Source organism: Clavelina lepadiformis, chromosome 3 (assembly GCF_947623445.1).
Source record: "Clavelina lepadiformis chromosome 3, kaClaLepa1.1, whole genome shotgun sequence".
NCBI lineage: Eukaryota > Metazoa > Chordata > Ascidiacea > Aplousobranchia > Clavelinidae > Clavelina > Clavelina lepadiformis.
Window position 1 is genome coordinate 2,517,240 of NC_135242.1, and position 23,973 is coordinate 2,541,212.

General features: G+C 38.8%; 3 protein-coding genes across 3 annotated transcripts in view; 1 reads left to right on the forward strand and 2 right to left on the reverse strand.

Moving 5' to 3' along the window:
* LOC143448647 (dynein axonemal heavy chain 6-like) overlaps nt 1-9,905 on the forward strand; it is a 29,438-nt gene extending 19,533 nt beyond the window's left edge. Inside the window, exons 55-80 of the mRNA XM_076948466.1 lie at nt 310-459; nt 646-858; nt 1,057-1,233; nt 1,348-1,539; nt 1,674-1,787; nt 2,027-2,185; nt 2,389-2,564; nt 2,815-2,980; nt 3,159-3,287; nt 3,425-3,540; nt 3,689-3,886; nt 4,212-4,383; nt 4,529-4,735; nt 4,809-4,949; nt 5,097-5,237; nt 5,417-5,633; nt 5,917-6,037; nt 6,249-6,354; nt 6,490-6,845; nt 7,100-7,271; nt 7,472-7,662; nt 7,862-8,024; nt 8,167-8,320; nt 8,504-8,667; nt 8,958-9,180; nt 9,441-9,905. Of these exons, the coding sequence (XP_076804581.1) occupies nt 310-459; nt 646-858; nt 1,057-1,233; nt 1,348-1,539; nt 1,674-1,787; nt 2,027-2,185; nt 2,389-2,564; nt 2,815-2,980; nt 3,159-3,287; nt 3,425-3,540; nt 3,689-3,886; nt 4,212-4,383; nt 4,529-4,735; nt 4,809-4,949; nt 5,097-5,237; nt 5,417-5,633; nt 5,917-6,037; nt 6,249-6,354; nt 6,490-6,845; nt 7,100-7,271; nt 7,472-7,662; nt 7,862-8,024; nt 8,167-8,320; nt 8,504-8,667; nt 8,958-9,180; nt 9,441-9,544 (4,422 nt within the window). The 3' untranslated portion in view covers nt 9,545-9,905. The remainder of the gene's footprint in view (nt 1-309; nt 460-645; nt 859-1,056; nt 1,234-1,347; nt 1,540-1,673; nt 1,788-2,026; nt 2,186-2,388; nt 2,565-2,814; nt 2,981-3,158; nt 3,288-3,424; nt 3,541-3,688; nt 3,887-4,211; nt 4,384-4,528; nt 4,736-4,808; nt 4,950-5,096; nt 5,238-5,416; nt 5,634-5,916; nt 6,038-6,248; nt 6,355-6,489; nt 6,846-7,099; nt 7,272-7,471; nt 7,663-7,861; nt 8,025-8,166; nt 8,321-8,503; nt 8,668-8,957; nt 9,181-9,440) is intronic.
* Nucleotides 9,906-12,089: 2,184 nt separating this feature from the next.
* LOC143448649 (hydroxysteroid 11-beta-dehydrogenase 1-like protein) lies at nt 12,090-14,691 on the reverse strand. Its single transcript, XM_076948467.1, has 8 exons — nt 14,489-14,691; nt 14,289-14,419; nt 13,670-13,781; nt 13,356-13,449; nt 13,150-13,253; nt 12,872-13,040; nt 12,717-12,778; nt 12,090-12,426 (listed from the first exon to the last, which is right to left on the reverse strand). The coding sequence occupies exons 1-8, from the start codon at nt 14,571-14,573 to the stop codon at nt 12,305-12,307; spliced, it is 879 nt and encodes a 292-aa protein (XP_076804582.1). The 5' UTR covers nt 14,574-14,691; the 3' UTR covers nt 12,090-12,304.
* Nucleotides 14,692-15,181: 490 nt separating this feature from the next.
* LOC143450526 (NACHT, LRR and PYD domains-containing protein 3-like) lies at nt 15,182-22,036 on the reverse strand. Its single transcript, XM_076951103.1, has 14 exons — nt 21,803-22,036; nt 21,658-21,727; nt 21,370-21,561; nt 21,090-21,161; nt 20,942-21,013; nt 20,807-20,848; nt 19,664-19,741; nt 17,718-19,471; nt 17,455-17,619; nt 17,147-17,311; nt 16,690-16,860; nt 16,456-16,617; nt 16,171-16,332; nt 15,182-16,099 (listed from the first exon to the last, which is right to left on the reverse strand). The coding sequence occupies exons 1-14, from the start codon at nt 21,815-21,817 to the stop codon at nt 16,055-16,057; spliced, it is 3,165 nt and encodes a 1,054-aa protein (XP_076807218.1). The 5' UTR covers nt 21,818-22,036; the 3' UTR covers nt 15,182-16,054.
* Nucleotides 22,037-23,973: the final 1,937 nt, after the last annotated feature.

A 23,973-nucleotide genomic window follows, 5' to 3' on the forward strand; every position in this document is an offset into this window, starting at 1 on the left:
TTCGAAACGATTTTACCTGGAACTTATTCTTTTAGTTTTGAAGTTGATGGTGGCTGGACCGTGTTAACCCAGTATAAAATATATAAAAAAAGAGAATACATGTTAGTACTCTACTGGTTAACTTTAATTAATTTGACACAAGTTAATAAATAGTAATAACTAATAGTTAACAATATGTCGAGTTAATAACAGTTAACCCCTAGAGTGCTGTCATTTATTCTTTTTTATCATCGAGTGGTTTTCGTACGATTTGGATCTTTATACGATATTCAGTGCTTGTATTACTCTTCCCATGTCTTCTATCACCAGACTGGATTGTCTAAGTTACTTGAAACGAACGAGTTGGTCGATTCCATGCAAGAAGAACTGACCGCACTTGAACCCGAGTTGAAGAAGAAAAGCATTGAAACTGAGGAGTTGATGGAGAAGCTCTCCGTCGATCAGGAAAAGGCAGATCAGGTACTGGATGCTGCCGGGATCATAATGATGTTAATACACGGAGGTTTCTTACAAATCCATCCACTACATGACTACATGATTTAATTTTTGGGAATACTAAATAAATTTTGTGTGTCGGTATTCCCCTGATCTTGCTCTTGAAGCGAATTTCTATGCAAACTTTTGAGAAAACTTCTCGTATCTCAGGTCCGGAAAGTGGTTCTGGAAGATGAAGCAGTGGCCAAGGTGAAAGCGGAAGAGACACAAGCGATCGCTGATGACGCCCAGAAAGATTTGAGTGAAGCGCTCCCGATCTTACACAATGCTAACAAAGCACTTGACGCTCTCGATAAAAGTGACATTGCTGAGATCAAGGTCTTCGCCAAGCCTCCTGATCTTGTCATGACTGTCATGGAAACGGTATACAATAGTTTCGCAATGGATGTTAAGTTTTAGGAATTTTTCGTCTTTTGTTAATTTATCTTTTTAATTTTGTTAATAATTAATTTATTTTTTTACTGCTTCTTCTGAATTGATAGAAAGTCTGGTAAAGCAAATATCGTTCTTGGCCTTTTAAGTGCAAGAAAAAGTCCAATTTATCCAAAAACTTTTTCCCAGGTTTGCATTTTACTCAACTCCAAAACTGATTGGGCGGGCGCAAAGACTCTTCTTGGTGACCCCAATTTCTTGAAGAAGTTGCTTGAATACGACAAGGACAACATCCCGCAGAAGATCCTCACCAAGCTCAACAAATACATCAGCAACCCCGAGTTTGTGCCAGAAAAAGTTGAAAGGGTAAAACTGAAATTTCGTTTTTGAAACGGCTTTGAAAGTGGTTAAACTGTTCATAAAAGTCTCATAATTTCAAAAATTTGAAAATTCAATAATTACCATTACACGCTGATTTAGGTGTCAAAAGCTTGCAAATCGATGTGCATGTGGGTTCGCGCCATGCACACCTACTCTAATGTCGTCCGCGAGGTGGAGCCAAAGAGAGAGCGACTGAGAACCGCTCAAGCCGAACTCGACGTCACAATGGCATCATTGAAAGAGAAACAGGACAAGCTGAAAGCGGTTGAAAGCCAGATTGCTGAACTGCAGGCATGTTTTTAATTCATTCAAAGAAATATCAATGAGGAAACCTAAAAATTTTTTTTTACTTGTTCTGAGCTAATGTCCGCCCTCTTTACCGATGAGGAGTTGATTTATTTTGTCTTCTTCCTCCACTCCTCCAGGCAACCTACGATGAGAGCGTGGAGGAAAAGGACAGACTGATGAAGACGATGTCGCTTACAGCAGCCAGGATGAAAAGAGCAGGGAAGCTCACTGCTGCTCTGGGAGACGAACAGGTTTGAACCGGTTTAAGAAAATGCTTGAAAAAGTTGGCGGGATCGACGTCTTCTTTTGAAACCATTTCACCGAGCTTACTTGCTTTTGTGAACAATGAGATTTAATTACAAGTCTAATGTAATTCAACAAAGGATGTACACATGTAATTTTATATATACTTTTACTTTTTATACTTTTCTTACTATTTTTTATAAATAGCATTGTTTTATGAAACCGAAAGCCGCTTTCTTACCACTAGGTGCGCTGGCAAGAGAAAGTCGAAGATTATGAGCAACAAATCGGAAACGTAGTCGGTGACGTATTCATAGCGGCCGCGTGCGTCGCTTACTACGGCGCCTTCACCTCAACGTACAGGGAGTTACTTGTGGAAGGTTGGACAAAGACCTGCAAGGAATTGGTGAGCAGCCAGTGCATTAAGTATCACGTTCCACGATTCTATACATTGGTCGATTATACGTACGTTTGAGTTTGACGTAATAATCCTGATATCTTTCTAATTTAACCGAACGAGTTATTCTTTGTATTAGTTTCATGAGGAACGTTTGCCGAATAAGCAGGTGTGTGACGTAATCACTTAACCCAATGTGATGTTAACCCAAGGAACTACCGACATCTGAAAATCTGAGTCTGGTCAAGATTTTGGGCGACGCATATGAGATTAGACAATGGAACACTGAGGGACTTCCCAGGGACACGGTGTCGACCGAAAATGCGATCATGGTCACGCGGTCCAGGAGGTGGCCTCTGATGATCGACCCCCAAGACCAAGCAAATAGGTTCTTTGAACTCGTTCGACTTTTATAACCTTTTACCTTTAACATATTTTACGAATGACTCCATTTTCCGTTTTGAAGAAATGCAAATTTCCGTACTTAAATAGTTTGTGCATTGTCAACGTTGGTTACTTTGAAGTAAGCATGTTAAACAGTTTAATTGCTCTTGATATGTTGCTTGCGTCAGATTGTGTGTTGATGGACACGTGTGTTGACGCAACGTGTTGATCGACGTTGATTTCTTTGTTGACAGATGGATAAGAAACAAGGAAATGAAGAACGGTCTGAAAGTGATCAAACTCACCGATCCCAACTTCCTGAGGACTCTGGAGAATTCGATCCGGATCGGGATGCCAGTCTTGTGCGAGGAGTTGGAAGAGTCTCTTGATCCCGCTCTGGAACCGGTGCTCTTGAAACAGGTCATTATCCAGATTGGGTTATTCCGTAATCCATTCCTTAAATCTACTGGTATTGGAAAGTATTCGACTCTGAGCTGGTTTTTGGAACAAACGTTCTGCTGACTGAAAGTCCATTTGCAATTTATTTCTTTGTCGTTTTCTTATAAACGTATCTTTAAACCAAAACATTGATTTTCAGACTTTCATGGCTGGTGGTCGTATGCTGATACGGTTGGGTGATTCCGACATCGACTACGACAAGAACTTCCGGTTTTACATGACAACAAAAATGGCGAATCCTCATTACCTTCCTGAAGTCTGCATTAAGGTGAGTGCAATGTATCAACTGCAAAGAACCGGCTTGTACACATCACAGATACGGGTATTATTGTCCTGTGTTTTGTTTGGTTTGTCCAGCGTGGTAGGCTACACGTCATAACACTTGTAACTTGTTGTAAACCAAAGGTCACCATCATCAACTTCACGGTGACAAAACTAGGGCTGGAAGATCAGATTCTGAGCGACGTTGTCAGGCTGGAGAGACCAGATCTCGAAGAACAACGAAACCAACTGATACTCAGGTAGGTCGCTTTCAGATTCTTCATTCACTGTCATTGCAGAACTCCTTGATCTTTGGTAGTTTGTTTTTTATATATTGTTGTCGCCAGTGGAGCGAGAATGTTTCGTTTGTGACGTCATCATTCATTTTGTGACGTATTCTTTCGCCAGGATCAACGCTGACAAAGCTCAGTTGAAGTCGATTGAAGACCAGATCCTGAAACTTCTCTTCACATCGGAGGGCAACATCCTGGATAACGAGACGTTGATCAACACTCTCAACGAGTCCAAGTTGACATCCGGAGTCATCTCGAAGAGGCTGGAGGAAGCGGAAGCGACAGAGATCAACATCTCGGAAGCTCGTGAAAAGTAATTTTTGTTGCGTTCTGTGCTGCTGATATTTTTGAAGAATCACTGGAGTGAAAACTTGTTTATAACAAACAAATTCATTTGTTCCGCCTCAAAATCAGTCATCAGATTGCTCGCTAGGATTGACTCAGTTATTTTTATTAAACACGAGCTTTCATGGGATGTTTATGAGTAACAATTAGCTACGCTTCATCCTATAGAAATTAACTTAGCATTAACTATTTTTCTATAAGTTTTGCGAAATGTTGTTGACGATTTCTACGTTAGTTGTGTTAATTTGTTTTATTTTTAACGATTTTATTTCCTCACTTTCTTTCACTGCCAGATACCGACCAGTCGCGACTCGAGGATCCGTTCTGTTCTTCGTGGTTGCCTCGTTGAGTGAGATTGACCCAATGTACCAATTCTCTCTGCAATACTTCAACAGCATTTTCAACATGACCATCATAAACGCCACCAAAGCAGACAACCTCGATAAAAGGCTAAAGATTCTGCTGGTATAATCCCACATTCGTGAGATAACTAAAACCCCTGGTTTAAGCGATAGATTTATGTTAGAGTTTCCCAGTTTGTTGCCGTAGTCTATATGTGTGTCCTAATAATAATAAGTTGCACAAAGTAGTGGTTAATCTCTCCCCACAGGAAGACACAACTTTCGCCATTTACCGCAACGTGGCGCGTGGCCTCTTTGAACGACACAAACTCATCTTCAGCTTCATGGTCTGCATAGACATCATACGACAAGCTAGACTCGTATCCGACTCCGAGTGGAATTTCTTCCTTCGGGGAGCAGCTGGAATCGATAAGAAGAGGCCGCCAAAACCGGATGTTGAATGGCTCTCAGAGGAAGTAGGGAGGAATGCTTAAGGATGAGGTGCAGCTTAAACCGGATCCTTTATGCATGCGTTGATGTGATTTTCAGGATTGGATCAAATGCATTGATTTGGAGGAGAATCTCTCCTGCTTCAAAGGAATTGCGGAGGATCTTACCCGGACTCCGATCTATTGTGCTCTTGGAGAGCTAGAAATCAGACTCAACCCGGAGAAATGGGACAATTATTCTGTGAGTGCTCGAAAAATATAGTTGAAGATTGCTAGTGTTGCAGCAACCTATACCAAGCTCTGATCTATCATTCCATCAACTCCATCGCCAACTGTTATGTTGATTCTTTGCCCTAACTTTGCACCTTCATTTTCCTCCCATGCGCAGATGCCTGAACCTCCTCCATTTGTGCGAGCAGTCACTCCTGCGGATGGTGAGGAAAAGCAGGATGAAAACATCGGGCATTGGGAGGAGAGGCTCACCATGTTCCAGAAGCTCATCCTTGTCAAAAACTTCAAGGAGGAAAAGGTCCGATGCTGATCTCACATCTTATAGTGAAATGATAATCTTTCTGCTGTTCCATGAATTGGAACTAAACTGTTCATTTTGTGTCAATTTCGAAGTAGTTTTTGTGTGAATTAGCACAAAATGGCCGATTTCGTGAATTGCTGTTATTTTCTATATTTCATTTATCACTTCTTCCATAGCTGGTGTCAACCATCACCGACTTTGTTGTCGCCAACAGCGGGAAACAGTTTGTTGAAAACCCGCCGGTATCTCTCGCATCACTCTATGCTGACATGACCAATATCACGCCTCTAGTGTTCGTTTTGAGCACCGGGTCCGACCCCATGGGGGCGTTCATGCGCTTTGCAAAGGAAAAAGATTACACGGACAAGCTGGAAGCAATTTCACTCGGACAAGGTAAGCAAAATGGGCTACATGGAGGACCACAATCCACTACATGCTCTATGTAGTGGATAAAACACAAAAGAGTAAAAGTTACTAAAAAGCAAACGAATCTTTTGCTAGTTACTAAATTACTAAGCCTAAGTTACTTTGGCAATATATCCTACTCATAATATTAAAATATTTCGAACGTTGTGTCTTTTCGTGGGCACGTCCAAAGCTCTAATTTAGTTAGTTGTAATGAGCTGTGAGAGCTGCAAATAAACCCAAACATCATCCAGTTTAACTTTCATCCCAGGTCAGGGTCCGGTGGCAGAAAAGTTGATGAACTACGCCAAGGATCACGGAGGATGGGTCTTCTTGCAGAACTGCCACTTGGCCAAGTCGTTTATGCCTAGACTTGAGGAGATCTTCAAGGAGTAAGATGTTTTTCATTGAGATGAGATGTGTTTGATGCTTCATAGGCTCGAAAGCAAGATAAAGTTGTCTCAATTTTATACACAATCATGAAATTTGTCGATTAAGTTTATTACATGGTGATTGGTGATATTAGGATCGGTCGTTAAACTAAAATAATTTCAAAGGTTACGAACATCTCACTCACAAGGGGTTTTATTGCCCGTGATTTAGATATAAGGAACTGGGATCGGAAGCCATCCACGAGGACTTCCGGCTTTACCTGAGTTCGATGCCGACTAATTTCTTCCCAGTCACGTTATTGCAAGGATCTGTGAAGGTGGTTACTGACATGTGTTATGGACTGTGGTAGGGTGGTTCCCCTGCCTTGGCACTGTGCTCTGTTTAAGCAACGTACAAAAATGCTCTGGGTGAAAATTTAATGCACTTTTGAACGTACAAAATTGTTCCACAGGTTACCAATGAACCACCGAAGGGATTAAGATCCAACATCCGTGGTGCGTTTTCTGCGATCTCTCCAACTTTCTTCGAAGACAATGCTCTTGGGGTCAATTGGAGGAGGATGATTTTCGGAATTTGCTTCTTCCACGCCATCATTCAGGAGCGAAAGAAGTTTGGTCCTCTTGGATGGAACATCCGATATGAATTCAACGACAGTGATCGAGAATGCGCTATCCTCAATCTCGAGCTCTTCTGCACCGAGAATCGAATCCCCTGGGACGCTCTTATCTACATCACTGGAGAAATCACGTACGGAGGAAGAGTTACGGACGCGATCGACCAGAGATGCCTGCGCACTATCCTGTCCAGGTGATTACGTTGCGCTGGTCGGTCAATTCAACCAACGTACGATTAAACTCGGGACAGTGAAACCCACAGATGTCGTTTGGGTCATCCTGGGTTGAACCGTCCGGGGGTTGAATCGACCTGGAACCTTACTGCGTAATTGGTGGAAGCTTCAGTTGTTTGTAATAGATATTTGTTAAAAAAATATGAAAACTATGGTATTTCAATCAATTTGGTTTGGTTTTTATACAATTACGTGAATCTTTCATCTTGTTCAGATTCTTCAAGGAAAAGACTCTGGACCCCGAGTACAAATACTCCGAATCCGGAGTTTACTTTGCTCCCAGCCAGGACTTAATCTCTGAATACCAGGAATACGTCAACCAACTTCCAATCGACGATGACCCTGAAGTGTTCGGAATGCACACGAACGCCAACCTCGCTTTCCAGGTAATGACGGCACTTGCGCGACTTGGTGGTTTTTCTTTAGGATTTGGCCTAGTGATGTAATGATGATGTAGTGATGTAGATTCCCAAAAGAACAACGATTTAATGACGTCATGGATTCAGTTGATAATTTAGTAAATGAATTGGTGGGTTTGTATCTTCAGGTTTTTCAACACATTTGTAATGTTGCTTTATCTGTGTAGAAACAAGAGACCAACGTACTGGTGACGACTATCCTCGAGGTGCAGCCCCGGATGTCATCCGGTGAGGGAGGGAAGACAAGTGATGAGATCGTCCATGAGCTGGCTGAGAGCATTCTGGAGAAAATTTCAATGTTCATCCTGGATATGGATAAAGCGGAACAGTCTATGTTTAAATTGGATTCCAAAGGGAGGTGAAGAGAAAATTTCAAATGATCAAATGCAATGATTATTTTTATTCCATTTTTGATCATTTCTGATGATCTTTTAATGGAAGATATTTTACATCTTGAAGCAACAGTCCAGTATTCTCAAGTCAACTTATCAATTTCATTTATATCTTTGCATTGTAATAGATTCAAGAAAGTTTTACCGATATGTCTTTTGTTACAGGGTGAATTCTCTGACAACTGTGCTTCAACAAGAAGTGGAAAGATTCAACAAACTTCTCAACGTCCTCAACACTTCTTTGAAGGAGTTGAACAAAGCGATTGCCGGTCTGGTTGTTATGAGCGAACAAATGGAGATGATGTACACCAGCTTCATCAATAATCAGGTCTCAGAAAGCAATAAATTCCTGATCTTACCACCTTACTTTTGTCCTTATTTTCTTATTACTTGCACATTTTTTTACTTCTCGATGTTTGTGTGATACGAGATGAAAGTTATTTGCTGTTATACAGACTTGTTATTCTTAGGTTCCAACTATGTGGGAAAATGCTGCCTACCCATCTTTAAAACCCCTGGGTTCTTGGGTCAAGGATTTGGTGTTGAGATGCCACTTCACCCAGCGATGGTTGGAACAAGGACTGCCGACTTCTTTCTGGATCTCTGGGTTTTTCTTCCCCCAAGGTAGTCTGCTGCGTGGTTGTTGAATAGTTGACTTTTTTTCTCTCATTGATTTTTTTCACATCGCTAGGTTCATAGTTAAACAAGGTTTTTGCAAATAAAAAACTATTTTTTACTATAATTATTAGTCTGCGTACTTGTTAGTTTCAAAAGACATTAATGTTGACGAGGTTTCAACATTTTCAGGTTTCTTGACCGGCGCTCTGCAGAATCACGCAAGAAAATATGATTTTCCCATCGACCGACTCAGCTTCCATTTCCACCCCCTCAACGCATTCCGGGACCAAGCTGAATATCACGAAGAAATCTCACAACTTGCATTTGGAGAAGAAGCAGAGTCTGATAAGAACGTGAGGAACAAGGCAACATCATCTTACTTCCACCATCTAATAAATCTAAATCAATCTTTTATTTCTTTCCTTATGAAATCATAAACATTTGCTAATGGTGAAAAATAAACAATACAATACGCTAATACCTTCAGCTGAATCAGTTGAACAAATGTTATCACAAAAGAAATTATTCCCAAGTTTGCATCTGCTGTCACAACACCGTGGTCACATCCACAATTATAACCAACAGCAGACTTCAAATCGCTGATTTAACTCACCTTGACGCTGAAACTTTATTTGCTCTTCAGTTGCCGGAGGTGGGCGATGGAGTCGTCGTCCATGGATTGTTCACAGACGCCTTCCGCTTCGACACCGACACGATGTTGATGGCGTCGGAGAAAGATCGAGTCATGAACGACAGGATGCCACTTCTTCACATGGAGCCGAAGATGGACTTCACCATGCCCGTGGAGGATTATCAATGTCCTCTTTACAAAACTGGAGCAAGAGCTGGCGTCCTCTCCACTACTGGTTGGTTATTCTTAAAATTAAAATAGAAGTTTCTTTGACAAAGGATGACTTGTATGATTCTCCTGGTGTATGATTAGATTGATATGATTTTAATTAACCAAGACTTCGCAGACCCATGCTGGTGAGTTTCATCGAGACAGATTACTACAATAGAAAATAAGAATTAATTTTCAAAACCAACAGAATTTCCTTGTTTTGCCACACACAGTACTTTGTGAAATTTTTCTTCTAAATTTAATGAAGTCTCTACTTGGTTACAGGTCACTCCACCAACTTCGTCATATCAGCTCACCTACCCACCGACAAACACCCTGATTTCTGGATATCCCGAGGCTCAGCTATGCTTTGTGGATTGGCTGATTAGATGCGCTCATTTCTTTTGTTATAGTTCTACTGCTTGTAAATAATAGATTTATAACCTCGTCACTGTAATCTTTACCCAGTGTTTTGTATTTTTGTAGAGCATAATTTTTCATACGGTTTTTCGAAATTTTAGTATTAAGCTGTGGTTTTACATAAAGTCTGTTTTTAGTTTTTATCAATCCTGAAAACATTTTATGATAACAAAAATAACTTCAATCCAACAGGCTTGGTGATTCTTATCGTTAAATTCTTATTCTTATATCCGATTCTTATCTTATTGCTGTTATTCATCCATTTAGTATTGTGAAAAATTTCATTAGATTCTGTTTATGTGGTTTTTCATAAAACGTTTAAAATGTGTACAAAAATCTCGTTATTATTTTCTGGAGCAATTTCGTTGAGTCATCACAGGGTAAGACACCACTTCTTTCGTGAGTAGGCTACAACATATCAGAACCATCGTATGATGCAAACCTGCGCAACTCCTGCTGAAAATGGGTTTCGCGACTGACAAGAACGGTCGAAGAACATGTATGAAAGATAGGCCGTGGTTTTGATTTGTTATGATGACTTCTTGCGTTGTGGCCATGTCTCGATTTCAGGACTGGCGCCAACACGGCTCGGGTTACACGCTAGATCCAGCTTTTCCAGTTGTGGGAATAGTTGTTACAGAATTTATGATAATGTCATGTAAGGAATTAATACATGGCCGCCAGCATAGGTGGAAAATAAATAATGGCTGCTTGTTGTTGCTGAAACGAGAATCAAATTGCATAACATCCCAAGCCAGACATGTGGAATTCGATTGATATAATAGGCTATTGGCTATTGGCCTCGACAATAAAACATTGGATCGGTTGTAATCGTTTTTAATGTAGTTTAAATTACACCAAATATAAATTTAACCCAATAGAAAAAAATTCTTTCACATGTCTATCGGATTGCAGGAAACCGGCTATATAAAGATAAGTCGTGACCACTGAATAAATAGCATTCCTACAAGATTTCAAACCAATTGTTAAAAACCTTGTTAGATGGGCCAGCCACGCGAACGAAGCCTTTAACACGTGTAAGAGCCAAATTTGATCTCTTACTCCTTTTCAAGGAATTGAAAACGTTATTCAATCCTGTTCATCTTGTAAGCGCTTTCCGCCTATTTACAAGGCCAATTATGACCAAACAAACAATTAGTCGCCACGCATCACAATAAACTATTTATGTGGCACGTGGCTCATGTACCAATCCAAAAGAACGGCTGTCAGGAGGTGATAAGGGCGTGTCAGAAACTTGTGTTACAAACTAATCCATATAAATCTAGGTAGTGCCGAGACGACTTGCAAGTGGAACGGGTAGTTCTATTCGATCTTTAACTCAACTTCAGATAAATTGATTTTGAAGGTACCGTCCTTTAATCTGCTACTCCTGCCATATTGTCTTTCTTTTCCAAGCAAGTGAAGATTGGAGCTAAAATTATGCAGAGATTTTTGGTCACTCAGCCAAACCAGCCAGACGTTTTCGATACTACAAGCCAGGACAAGCTTTCAGTTTTGAAATTTTCTTCCATGTTGGAAGCCTCCGAAAGGAATGAAAGGTTTATACCAGCACCGTTTACTCCATGCGCTTGTGGTAGGCAGCAAGAACCTGGCTGTGCGTTTAACAGAAACGGTTTCTTTGAAAATCGGATAACCACAGCGGGCGACTGTAGTGTTTCTGCTATTCCATATATGGACAACTGCCAAGCTGCTAATCAACAACCAACCCTGTCGTCGAACGTAGACAATGACTTTTTAAGTTCATCTATGCAACCTGATCAACATGGAGATCATTTCTTCCCTCTACCGAACGCAAATAGTCGTGACCATCATTTAAAACGCAATTATTCTAGGCATCGTCAGTGTTTGCCTAACAGACATACAGATGTGAACGACGTCGGGATCCGACATGGATTTCAGCGGCGACATGGTGCCTCCCATTTAGGCAGATTTACTGCTAACGTTCGGGAGAGAGACAGAATGCGCGTGTTGAGCGTAGCATTCGACGAGCTTAAGGAAGTACTGCCATGGATACCGCCTAATACAAGGCTTTCAAAACTAGAGACATTGAAGTTGGCTTGTTTTTACATCAATCATCTCGATAGAATACTGGAAAAGTTTCATAAGTAGCGAAAATGTTCTACTAGTATTGTATGATTGTCACTTGTCAGATGTATATTACTGGTATTCCGGTATTCCCGGAGGTATTCCCGTCGATGTATGTATTTTGCACTTGGATTGTTGCGTTTATTCACACTGTGATATATTATTTTATGTTATGTATCTTGCGCCAAGCAGTCTCAAAAAAGCCAAATGTTGGCCAAATTGTTGCCTGTTTCCTATACAACACTTATCAAGTAATATTACAATTCGGTTCACCATGGAAGAGTTAATTGCACATATCGATATCAGCGCGCTGTGGATTGCAATAGCACAATTTCACTAAATTAGATCATAGAAGCAAGAAGTTAAACAATTCGTGAACATGAGGTAATTAGAAAAAATCAGCGGTGGAAACTTTCAATGCATCAAATTAAATGGAAAAAAAGAGATACATGAAAGCATACCTGCAACTGCACGATTAAAACAGGGAAAACCAACGGCTCTAGAATAAATTAGTTCTATCATTGAAATTCTCAATTAAGCTTCAGGCTGGTTTAGATGAATCTCATTAATTTTTCTTAAAGCACAAAGACAAGTTAAAATTAAATAGTAACTATATCAACAAGTTATTTGTTGTAGAACAGCTTTAAAAACAGCTTGTCCAGTCGGTCAGTTGCGAAAGCTCTCTGTATCCCTGATACGATCGTCCACTTGGGAATAAAAATGTAGGGGGATCTTGTTGCACCAGCTAAATATTAAAGCCGAAATACAATTACAGGGAGATGAGAATTAATTTTATTGCACAGCATTAATTTATTATGCAATATTATTTTCTATGGACTGGACTAGAGCATTAAGAAAAGTACTTTATTTTGATTAATACCACTTAAGTGAGTATAGTGCTAACAGTAGTACTACGAATACTAACACATACCAAGGTTAGTTTTATGAATTTGTACTTAGTTTAATGAAAGTAGTTATTTCTTAGTGTAATGAAATTAGTGCATAGTTTGTAAGTACTCTGCCAACTGCTGTTACCTCTTAAGATTTCTTTTGCCGTATCAACTAGGGGATATCCCTTTATGTTGACTTGATCAGGGCTGAAGAAACAAAATAATCTTTTGAGGTGATAGCTAAAGCTAAATTAGTAATTTGCACCTGCAACAATTCAGTAAAATTTCTTTTGAACTTACTATTTTTCCCATCTGCTCTTTTTTGTTGCAATTGGTCCCAGTAAACATATTGTGATGGAATAATCGTATCTGTTTTGCAACGCCATTTCCAACCTCAGGCTTGAATAGAATTGATTAATGGCTGCCTTTGTGGCACCATAAACGGCGTTATAGATTGTGTAAACATGTCCTTAAAAAAATGAATTTTTAAGGAACTTCATAAACAATAAAGGATATTCTTTTAGTAATTTCACAAACATTTCATTTTAATTTGAAAGCTTCAAAAAACTACGACAAACCTGCTAATGATGACACCACGATAACATGGCCAGTTGATCCTTTTAGATATGGTGTTGCATGGGTAGACATGTACACATAACTTACATAATTTATTGTTGCTGACCTGGTAACAAAATGTGTCAATTAAGTGGAGTATTAGCAGGTTTTGAAGTTTTTAGTTTTCAAAGCAACTTTACAAAATATTGCATGTTATAAATTGTTTTACTTTTCAGCAAAGTTCAAGTTAAATTCACTCCCATTCCATAGACCAGGATTGCTCAAACCAATCACATGATTCAGAACTAAGTAATCCAAACCACCTGGATAATATTGAGCAAAACTGAATACTTTTATCTGAGGAAAAGGAATGCCGGGACAGCACAAACAAAATTGACGAATTTAAGTTAAAAAACTGAATTTCTTTTATATTTGTACTTTCACACAAAGACCTGAAAGGAAGGAGTTAAGAGGAAGTAGTCTCATATCTCGAAACTAGGTCTTAATATGAGTTCAGAAGTATAAGAAGCCTTAAAAAATTACCTAAATACTCTGCTGCTGTATCGACGACAGATTTAATTTGGTTCAGGTCAGACATATCTGCTACAATATAATTGGCATACATGGCACCAGACTTCTTGCATTCCTCTACAACCTTCAAAAAGTTATAAGCGCGTGACAGTAACATAAAACCAGTAGGCTACACAAGTCTGTACGGACACAAATTTCCTAACATATACGTTAAAGTTAAGTTGTAACTAAACAACACAGTCAAAAAACCATGGATCAGCCAGATTGAAAAGTTTGATGTTATTGGGTGAGAAATCCCCAGTAATAAAATGAAAAATTATCCATTATGCGTGCAATTAGTTTTAATTCCCCACACACTCGGCAAACTTTCCAATCTGGCGGGTTAGAAGGTCAAAACACAGTCACTGACCAACAGTTTCTTTCAATATCATCCGCAACAATGTCAACACTTTACAAAGAAATTTCTCTTTCCGCACTCGCACATTTTGAAATACGATCACACTTTCAAAATTGGGCCACATGCAATCAGTTAATTGTTGCTATTTGCACATTTTCTTTAACAAATCCACATCAGTCACTCACATTGCAGATTCTTCAGTCTGGAAGAGTGCTAAAAACTAAAAAAACAAACCGTCTTCAGCTCTTTTTCCCTCCTTGCGGTGACAACAATTTTGGCTCCCAGCTTTGCATACTGCAGCGCAATCTCTTCGCCAATATTTTGGCTTCCTCCTGTTATCAGCACACGCTTTCCCTTCAGTTCATCTACAAATAAAAAATCCCTTTGTCTTTAATCGGTCAAGGGTTAGCATCAAAATAGGTTGAAAATCTCACCAGGGTTAAAACCGTCATCACTTGTTAACCAAGAAACCAAAACAGCAACTGAGACAACAAACGCCGATTTGCATAGAAAACTCATTATAATGTAAACAATGCTGTAATTGGATTGATAGTGCAAAACAAATTAATTTTTATAATCAGAAGGATAACAAACAAAGCCAACGATCTCTTATCTCAGGCAACAGAAGAGATACTAAATGTTGGTTAAATAAGCTAGTAAGGCTACTGTTGTCATCCTGTCACTTCTGACTTCTGAGAACAAACTGTAAATTTTTATGTAGGGTTTTCCCCTTACTCGAATTAGCAGTTGCAAGAAAAATGTGTATTTCTTCTGTGTGACTTCATAAAATATTTTAAAAAGAAACTATGATTGAAAACACAAAGTGATAGGCCTACACAGTTTTTGCATTAGTCAACTAAACTTACTACAAATGTTAAGATATTAATATTATATGAACTTGGAAATCAATGATAAAAGTTGTTATATGTTGCGTTCAATTTCGATTTAATACTTCAATTTTATTGGCAAACGTATCTTAAACTTTAAACTAAAACGCTCAAAAATGAAAAAAGTTATCAATTTAATTAAAATTTATTCGGTTTACAAAAGTAAACAAGATAAATAAATTGGATAAAAACAACCATAGCAAACATGTAACAAATTATTTCTTGTAGGCTACAGGGCTAATTCAGTTATGGTTTCAATTTTTGTATGCTTTCAGCAAGTTTGATATTGAAGGAGTCGTTATGAGTATTAATACTTTAATAGCTTTGCAATAAACAGTTTCATCCAGAATATTTTTCTTCCTCTAAAATCTTTATCTTCACTTTTATTGATTGACATCATGTAATATATTTTAGTTTATGTGCCTGTGTTCATTTCTAATTTCAGTTACAGAAAGTTGATAAAGTTTCGTCATAGGATGCAAAGTAATCAACGCTGTACATTTACATTGCCTCAAATACCCTGCGCAGCGCACTTGCAATGCGTTCTGTGAGGTAATGTTTGTAAGCAACAACGGCAGCTGGCAAAGCTTCGTTCATTGCATTACATTTTGGTAACAGGTGTTTGTCTGTAGGCAGTAGGCCTAACTCTTGCCAAGTATTCGAAAACCTAGATATCATCTCTGATAGGGGTAGGAAATTTTGCAACAGCTCATCAGATTGTCCATGATGGTAGATGTGTAATTTGCACTCGTGAGTTTAACTTGTTGTTTGATATATGGATACATGTTGCTATTTCAATGCAATCACGACACTACACTGTGAAAACTACACAATATAGGCTACTAAAATATGAAGTCAACAGAAATATAAACAGTGATGGAAGTTTAGTAATACTGCTTGGTAGATAAACCACAAACACTGTGAAAGTGTGCACTAGAGAAGCGTCAGTTGTTTGAATGTTAGCATATTTTTTATGCTAAAGGTAAGCTTATGTACACTTTTCTATCTGCTAAGCTTTTGTCCTTCGTTATGCGGTTACACTTCGGTCCAAGGATGTGATGTAACCCAAATTCTTCTAATACTGCAAATGATACTGTTGCTGATGACGTCAGTCTACATGTTGATGTCTTGTTGGTCTAACCCACCCACTTTTGGCTTCTAGAAAACAATGTTATGGTTCAAGACACAGTCTTCATGTTTTGTGTTTAGTCCAATATTTGCTTTCTTACCGGATCCGGCAATCTCCTACAAGCTGTTCTAAGAGCTTTTACTCCTTTTTGTCCAATGCCACACCCGACTAACTGTAAGTGCTTGAGATTAAATAAGCATTCGGAGAGCGCTTTTCCACCTTCGTCGCCTACCGAATTGCCATCAATGTCTAGGGTGTTAATCTTGAATAAAGACACATTAATTGGGTTTGTTCATAGAAAAACAAATTAACTTACAGAAAGTTATGCGTCTGAGACTTGTTAGATGGTAAACCTTTAGTTTCATGAGCTAAGTGAATTTCTTACCGGTTTAGGACGGTCTTTCACGGCATATGCAATCGCTCGGATGCCATCTGCAGTTATGTTGCATTTCTGGATCCCAAGAAAGGAAATACGATCGATGCAACCGGCGATGTACTTTGCTCCATCATTCCCGATAACGTTTTCACGTAGATGTAATTCTTCCAACTATGCAAAGGTGAAAAAAATGATTGAAATGTTTGCTGGAAAGAATTTATTTTGAATTAAAAACGTTCCTACGTGATGATCTTTATCGATAAGAGCGTCCAAGATGAGTTTTATTCCTGATGCTGTGATGCCACATTTCTGGATGTTTAACTTCTTGATTTTGTGAATACATTTGGAAAGATATTGAGCTCCAATATCACTGGGATCATTGATGTTATTGCCAGGAAGACGGATTTCCTCCATCTAAGAATAAACCACAGATTCATTTTTTTGCTGTTTTCTTGATTAAAGAAAGAAAATCCGATAAAGATGAATCGGATTAATAGTTTACGGGAAACACTTTGACAATTGTTCAAACCTTCAGTTTGGAAAATACCAGTTTGGCATTTTCCAGGTTGGAAAAGTTTCGTGTGTTAGTATTTCTTGCACTGAAAGTTTCAAGTTAAATACCGTGCAACTGCTACTTAAAACTGAGCTTTAGAGTTGAATCGCGAACAAGCAATTTTATCCAAGTTAATTATACACTCACTTGCACGTCAAGTTCAGCAACAGATGCTGCTAGATATTGAAGCCCTTTGTTTGTGATACCACAGTCATCTATGTGAAGTGTTTCGACGTTGTCCAAGCAATGAGACAGATACTCCGCGCCCTCGTCTTTGATGTCTTTATTGTCGCTCAAATTGAGTTTGTGAAGCTGAAATAGACGTTCTATAACATTATGTAAACCCAAACAGGAGCCATTTTTGATCAAGTTAAACTAGTCGTTAATGTACGTTCCCAAAAGGCGTGCAGGCTGATGAATACCACTATAATAACAGCATTATAATATTAAGGTACCGGCTGCTCTTGCTTCCCGATAGCTTCGCTGATAGTTTTCACTTGTTTTCCGGATACTTTGCAACTCCACAATGTGAGCTCTTGCACGTTTTGTAAGCATTTGCAAATTGCATCGATCTCTTCATCTGTTGTTTCGTCTCTGCCTTCGACTCGTATCGTTGTGAGCTGTCATTGTTCAAATAAAACATTGGTTTATTAAACTCGTTTTCTATAGCCACAATATTATGTACCACTAGACTGCATATTGGTAAATAATCGCCTACCTGAAGGTTTTCATTCTTCAACGTTTCGTTCATTTCGATGAAGAATCGCTTACAACTATCACCTACAAAGTTAATTCGTGGCCCAACATCGAGTGTGAAGTCCCTTGTAGACTTGCGGATAAAATAGTGAAAGCAAGTAACATCAGTTGGATAAATTGTTCCTTTCAGTTGAATCTCGGGTGCTGGGACGCTTGTCACCGCCTCAGTAAGGTCATCTAGGTCTGCTTCTTTGATCCACTCGCAAACTCGCAGAAATTTCTCTGTGGTTTTGCTGTCCGTGATTGCTTTGGGAATTTTGTCAAGTGCAAATTTCTGAAGTAAAGAAATTTTAGATTTAAATTGAAGGACGTTTGCAGACAAAATTGTCTCCAGTTTCTTTTGGATTTCCAAATTGCAAAGTCCATAAACAAGCTTGATGATGACCTCAAACCTGCTTTCACCAAATTTGGAAACATGTTTCTGAAATTTTTGGTACGACATGTAGAGAATTAAATTCACAGCAGAGAAAAATTCCTGCCAGACCAAGTGCGAAAAGTAGTTACGTTTGTCACCCTCAAATATCTTCAGCTTGCAATCGGAATCTAGTTTTGTTTCAAGAAAATTGCTTACAGTGGCCTCGTCAATTCCGGCCTTCTTCAAATCTTTGTCTGTGAACATGATTTTCTGATCAAGGATACCGTTCCAAGCCAAAGAGATAAGTTTTTTTATGTTCTCAAGATCGCCCCGAATGTGTTCGCTCCTCATGTACCTGTCCAAGGCAAAAACCATAATCCCGGTCACGGATCGAAGACTCGCTGTTTGCTCTTCTTTTAAACTTTTGTTGATGCAGAACATGGTCAGGATGCAATTAACTGGCACGTAGCAATACGCTGAAAGATCTGGATGTTTTTCCAAATAGTCCAGGACTTCGTCAGAGTTTTCTCGGCATATCTGACGACAAAGTTCCTTTTGAGCATCTTGACTAAGCCCCAAAACATTCAAAATAAAATGAGGCCGATGATCTTTATGCAAATTGTACATTTGCCGTGGCCGGGATGTGATGAACTTCTTGGCATTTGGAAAAAAATGTCCGGAAAGTATGTTTTTTATAAATTGTTCGGATTTGCATTTCTTTTGCAAGGTTGTTGGCTTAGCTCGACCGGACGACATATTTTCAGATGCTTCGTCTAGTCCATCCAAGATCATGACAATGTGGCGATCTTCTTGATTGAGTTTTTGCATAATCTTTTCCTCTTTTTTTTCATCATGAATCCAATTACTTATCTTATTGCTTGTGACTAAAAAGTCTAAAAGCGCACTCTTCTCCGTGAAATCAACATTACGAAACAGTATATAGAATAAGTATTTTGTATCAGGAAGAATTCTCTTTTCTAAGATTCTTGTCGTCAGCAACTTGGTTAGAGTTGTTTTTCCTATCCCTGCCTGCCCCACGACTCCAACGATGTTGCCGTGTTTAATTAATACATTCTCCGCTTCCTTGTTGTTGCTATTTTTTGCCGCGTCTTCTCTCGCTCTCTTTAGCGCTTCTTCAAACACTTCATCCAGCAGAACGTTGCCTTGTGAATCGAACATTTGCAGGAGGTCTTCTCTGCGGTTGTAATGTCCAGCGTGGTCCAAATTGTCGTAATCGTCGTTGAGGCTGGTAGTTATCTCAAGCTTGACGAATTTTATTGAAGTATCCAGATCTACAGGTAGATTCAGTTTTCCACTTTCTCCTTCTGCAATACTTCTCAATTCATCTTGTAGTTTTGCACCTGTATATGTTTAAATTCATGTCACCTTGGTTAAGCTCAAGACAAAAGACAAAAGTTTGTAAAGGTTTTATAACTTTTATAACTTTTAACTTTAACTTTTTTAAATTTTATAACTAACTTTGGTTTTATATCAATTAATTGTGAGTCTGTTTCTTATTGACACTACATAATAAACACTCCACACAAACGTACAAGCCTCATCCGTTGCGTTAATGTTTACGTTCTCCGATGATTGCGGAAGTTGTAGCGTAATTGTCTCTGGACTGGTGACTGCCATAAAATATAATATTTTCTACATAAACTGAATTGAGTGAAAGGACACACCAAGTTTTCTTATTGAGAAGCATGTTGCTATACTATATACAGTGGGACCTCGTTAATCCGGACCCCGAACAACCGGAATCCCCGCTATCCGACACAAAACTGCCGGGAACGGATTTCTTCCTATGCATTTTACCCCTTTAATCCGGAAACCCCGCTGTCCGACTCCGACACAAAAGTTTTGGAACAAATGTGCTAAATCAATAGCAATAAAATCCGATAAACCGGATTATTAACAGTTAAGCGAAAATGATTCACGATTGTCCTAATACACTATGTACACTGGGTAGTTAGTTGACGAAACAATAGCCGATTATCTACGCATAATAACGTTGCGGTCTTTATTGATTCAAAAGTACAGTATTGCGCTTTGTAAAAAATTTTAGCCGCACAGCTTTTTAGTCATACTATGAAATACTGTACAGTATTTTAGAAATGAAAAAATAAATTGTTCATCAACAGTAACAAACAACACTTCCGCGGTCGCAAAAAAATACGTACAGTACATCGGTTGAGTGCGGCAATCTATTGAAGACATACTGCTGCAACTCAATCGTGCTATCAGCTTAATATATCGCATTGCGCAAAGATTGGAAACAGGTCAAAGAAAGTTCAAGACTGCTGGTCCCGCCGGAATGCTTCGCCATGCAAGAGCGGTTGTCAAACCGATTTGCGGCCGAATGTTCGTCACTTGGAGAGCATTCGTCTTTAATACAGTGGTTCTGGGGTTCGACACTGGGTCGGATCATACAAAAAATATAATTTTATTTTAGTTGCTGTCCAGCCAGAAAGTCGGTACTTAGAATTGGAGTAAGGTGCACACTGCGTTTTGAACACGGTGCTGCATTTGCAAGATTGATTGATTTTTTACTTTCCGATAATCCGGAAACCCCGCTAAACCGACATTTTTTGACGAAACGAAGTGGTCCGGATTAACGAGGTCTCACTGTATATATATAACGTTATTGCCAAAACCATACAAATTATGTAAAATTTGTGACATATTTATCTTACTGTTATAGGTGTTGGTTATCCGATCTCTTTCTTTGTACGTGACTGAAAACAAACAAATGGATTAGGTAGAATTTGTGTATAAGCATTAAAGCACAAAATCTGAATTTGAACGAAAATGCTTCGTGTTTAACTCACTGTTGTAAGTATGTGTATCAGCACTCAAATTTCCGATAGTAGAGTTTTCAATCCGTATCTCGCGATGTGTTGCTGTTAGGAAAATTAGTAAGCAAACGATGATGCTGAAAGCACAAAACAAGCAACAGATTCATACCTGACGACTTACCGTTTGCGCCGATGGTTTCAACATTGACGTTGTTATTCGCTGGATTTTCATTGAGCGCATTGCTTCTTCGGTCTAAGTAACAATGTAAATATCTTAGTATAAAGAATGGTCAATTTCAAGTATAAAATAAAAGTCAATATATTTTCCAGTCCTATAGTTTATTTTGCGGTCCATGCTTTGGAGTTCGTATTGTATGAGCTTCATTTAACACTGGTCGCTTGTATTAAAGTTTATTTGTTATACCAACACTTTATAGATATTATCTTGTTCAAGAGTTTACTTTGATCGAAATATGGAGGTGGATGGGGGCCACACGCTGGTCCGTCTCTTACAATAGTTTCTGGCACTTTAGAGGCATGGCTTTCTTGGGTTGACGTATAAAGAGATTTCGGCGCTGTTTCTCCGTTGCTCAGATGTCTACGCGGTGACCTTGCGTTGTTTGTTTGTGGAGAAGCGCTACTACTTGCCATGGCTGTAGTATGAAAGTATTTCTTCAGGTGGAAGAACGTATCAAATTTATGGTCAAGTTAAGCTGTCTGCGGCTACGAAATATGACCTCAGTACTCACCTGCGAGCTCCTTCGGTTCAGTGGTTGCGCTGTCCATGTCATTTTCGTCAGCGCTGCTGCCTGAGACATTCTGAATTACAAATGATTTTGCGTTCACTTTGTTGGCTTTTCGTTCTTATACAAATTTCAGGGAAACATTTCTCACCTCATTTTCGTCCATGTGGCATTTTTTATAAACGAAACTTTTTACGTTCCAAACTTTATATTTGTGTGACTGAAGCGACAAAATTCTAAACCGACCGCTACCTTACACTTGTAAGTTTAAACATCGCGCCATTGCATTGCCGCTTCATTCATGAATCTAATCTTTAAAAGATACCAATATTTTCAAACACGTAGTATGCTACTAAGCCTGTTGCATTACCATACTCATACATACACTCTAGTGAGTCTAGTGATCTAATCCATCCAGCCTAATGTCGCGAGACGAATTTCTAGAATATAAGTTTTGCATCAGATTTGTCGGCACACTGAGCTGCGCACTCAAACATGCGCAAGAAACATTCTGCAAAATATTGGAAAAGGCGACTTTGATGATGTAAAAATATTACAACTGAAGCTGATAAAATCATTTTGATGACAGACGTGGAGTATTTATTTGCGATTGTTTTTTTCTCAACGCGCAAAATCTCAACAGCTTCCGGTTTTGATCTGTTATAAGAATTTTGATTTTGGCGTTTCATTAATATTTTTAAACAATGGTTTTGCATTGAACTACGCACTTAAACGTTTTGAACACGTTGCCACCAATAACTTTTGCGACAAGCAATTGTTCCTAAATTTCTACCCTGGCAGGAAGATCTATCAAACAAACCAACCTCAAAAGCACACTATAGTCACTTTGTATTTATAAAACTCGATTAGTTTTTCTAATTGAATGTTGTATTACACTGATCTGACAAGCTTTCGACTCTAATACAACTTGTTTCACACATTCGCTACAATAACAACAAAAGCTCATCAATAGCACGAAGGGTTTTTGGAATCGCGCGTCTCGCTCAGTCTCAGGTTGTCAAATGTACCTGGAGACGACACAAAAGTTCCCATGAAAAGTAAGAAGACAGTGAAACAATATACAATGCTACTCCCAACAGACCAATTGAATGGAGTGAATGGTCGAAAGCTTGATCTCGGCACGAAATGTCAACATTGTCAGGTCGTTTTCATGACGACTTGAACGATTTATGCAGTTCAATTTTTTACTAAAAATGTCCAAAGCTGTATATTCTAGAACTGTTTATGTTAACATTTGCACATTCATTTCAAATGTCAGTCTTACACTGTGTTTTCGTTGTGTTTTTATACAGTGGACTAAGTTTTTTATAATGTTTGCAACAAGTTTTTGAGCAATCAATGCATAAAAAGTTTTTAAGTCATGCGTACTTATGCACACTCATATGAAGTTCTAATTTATACTGGATTCGCTCGAACAAAACTTCAGAAAATTAGCGTCAGTTTCGGTTTCTGTCCTTACTTAGCAAAGGTAGCGACGTATCAGCCCTGTCCGCACGTGCCACGACATGATCTTAAACAAAGAGCTTGTGTTTGTTTGGTTTTAGGCGCTTTTGAATGATTACCGCGTATCTTCTATTTGGTTTAAACATTTTCTTTAAACTTTTAACGCTCAAGTTATTATTTCCAAGTTAAAAATACGCCATTGCTTCAAAGCTGAAAGGCAGGTCGCCGTCTCAGTTTTTGCTTAATCATAAGCTAGCGTTGTTTTCGCCATTCTATTGTAGTGTAATCTTGGAGACGTATGTGACGTGGGAGTGCCGGCAAAGACAAACAAATCTTTTGTTCCTAAACTGAACCACTAAAGTCGTACGCTTCTTATTACAAAGGGCATTTTTCTCAATATGTAATATCACGGGCTTTTTTGCTTTGAAACATATGAAGTCTTCTCTTGCTGACAATTTCAATAACTCAAGTCATAGAGAAGAAAGGATTGAATCGTAGTTAAATACAGGTCTGAAAGCAATGAGATATGTCTCTTAAACCTTTCCACATAAATGGGAGGAGATAGGCAAAACCTGCTTCTGATTTGCAAATCCCAAATCAAATAGCCCTTATTATTTTTCGATTTCATGATGGTTTTCACACATATATACTTCCCAAATCTTTGTCTTATTAGCAAATGTCATTCAAATGTTTGAAATGGAGATTGACTTCACTCGGTAACTGCCCACGTAATTCAAATCTTCATAACCAGAAAAGGGGGCACATGCCATAAAAAAGCCACGCGTGAATATCTTGTTTTTGGTTTTGCTACATACTGGGTTAACGCGGTTCAGCCTCCATCAAGTTCATAGATGGATA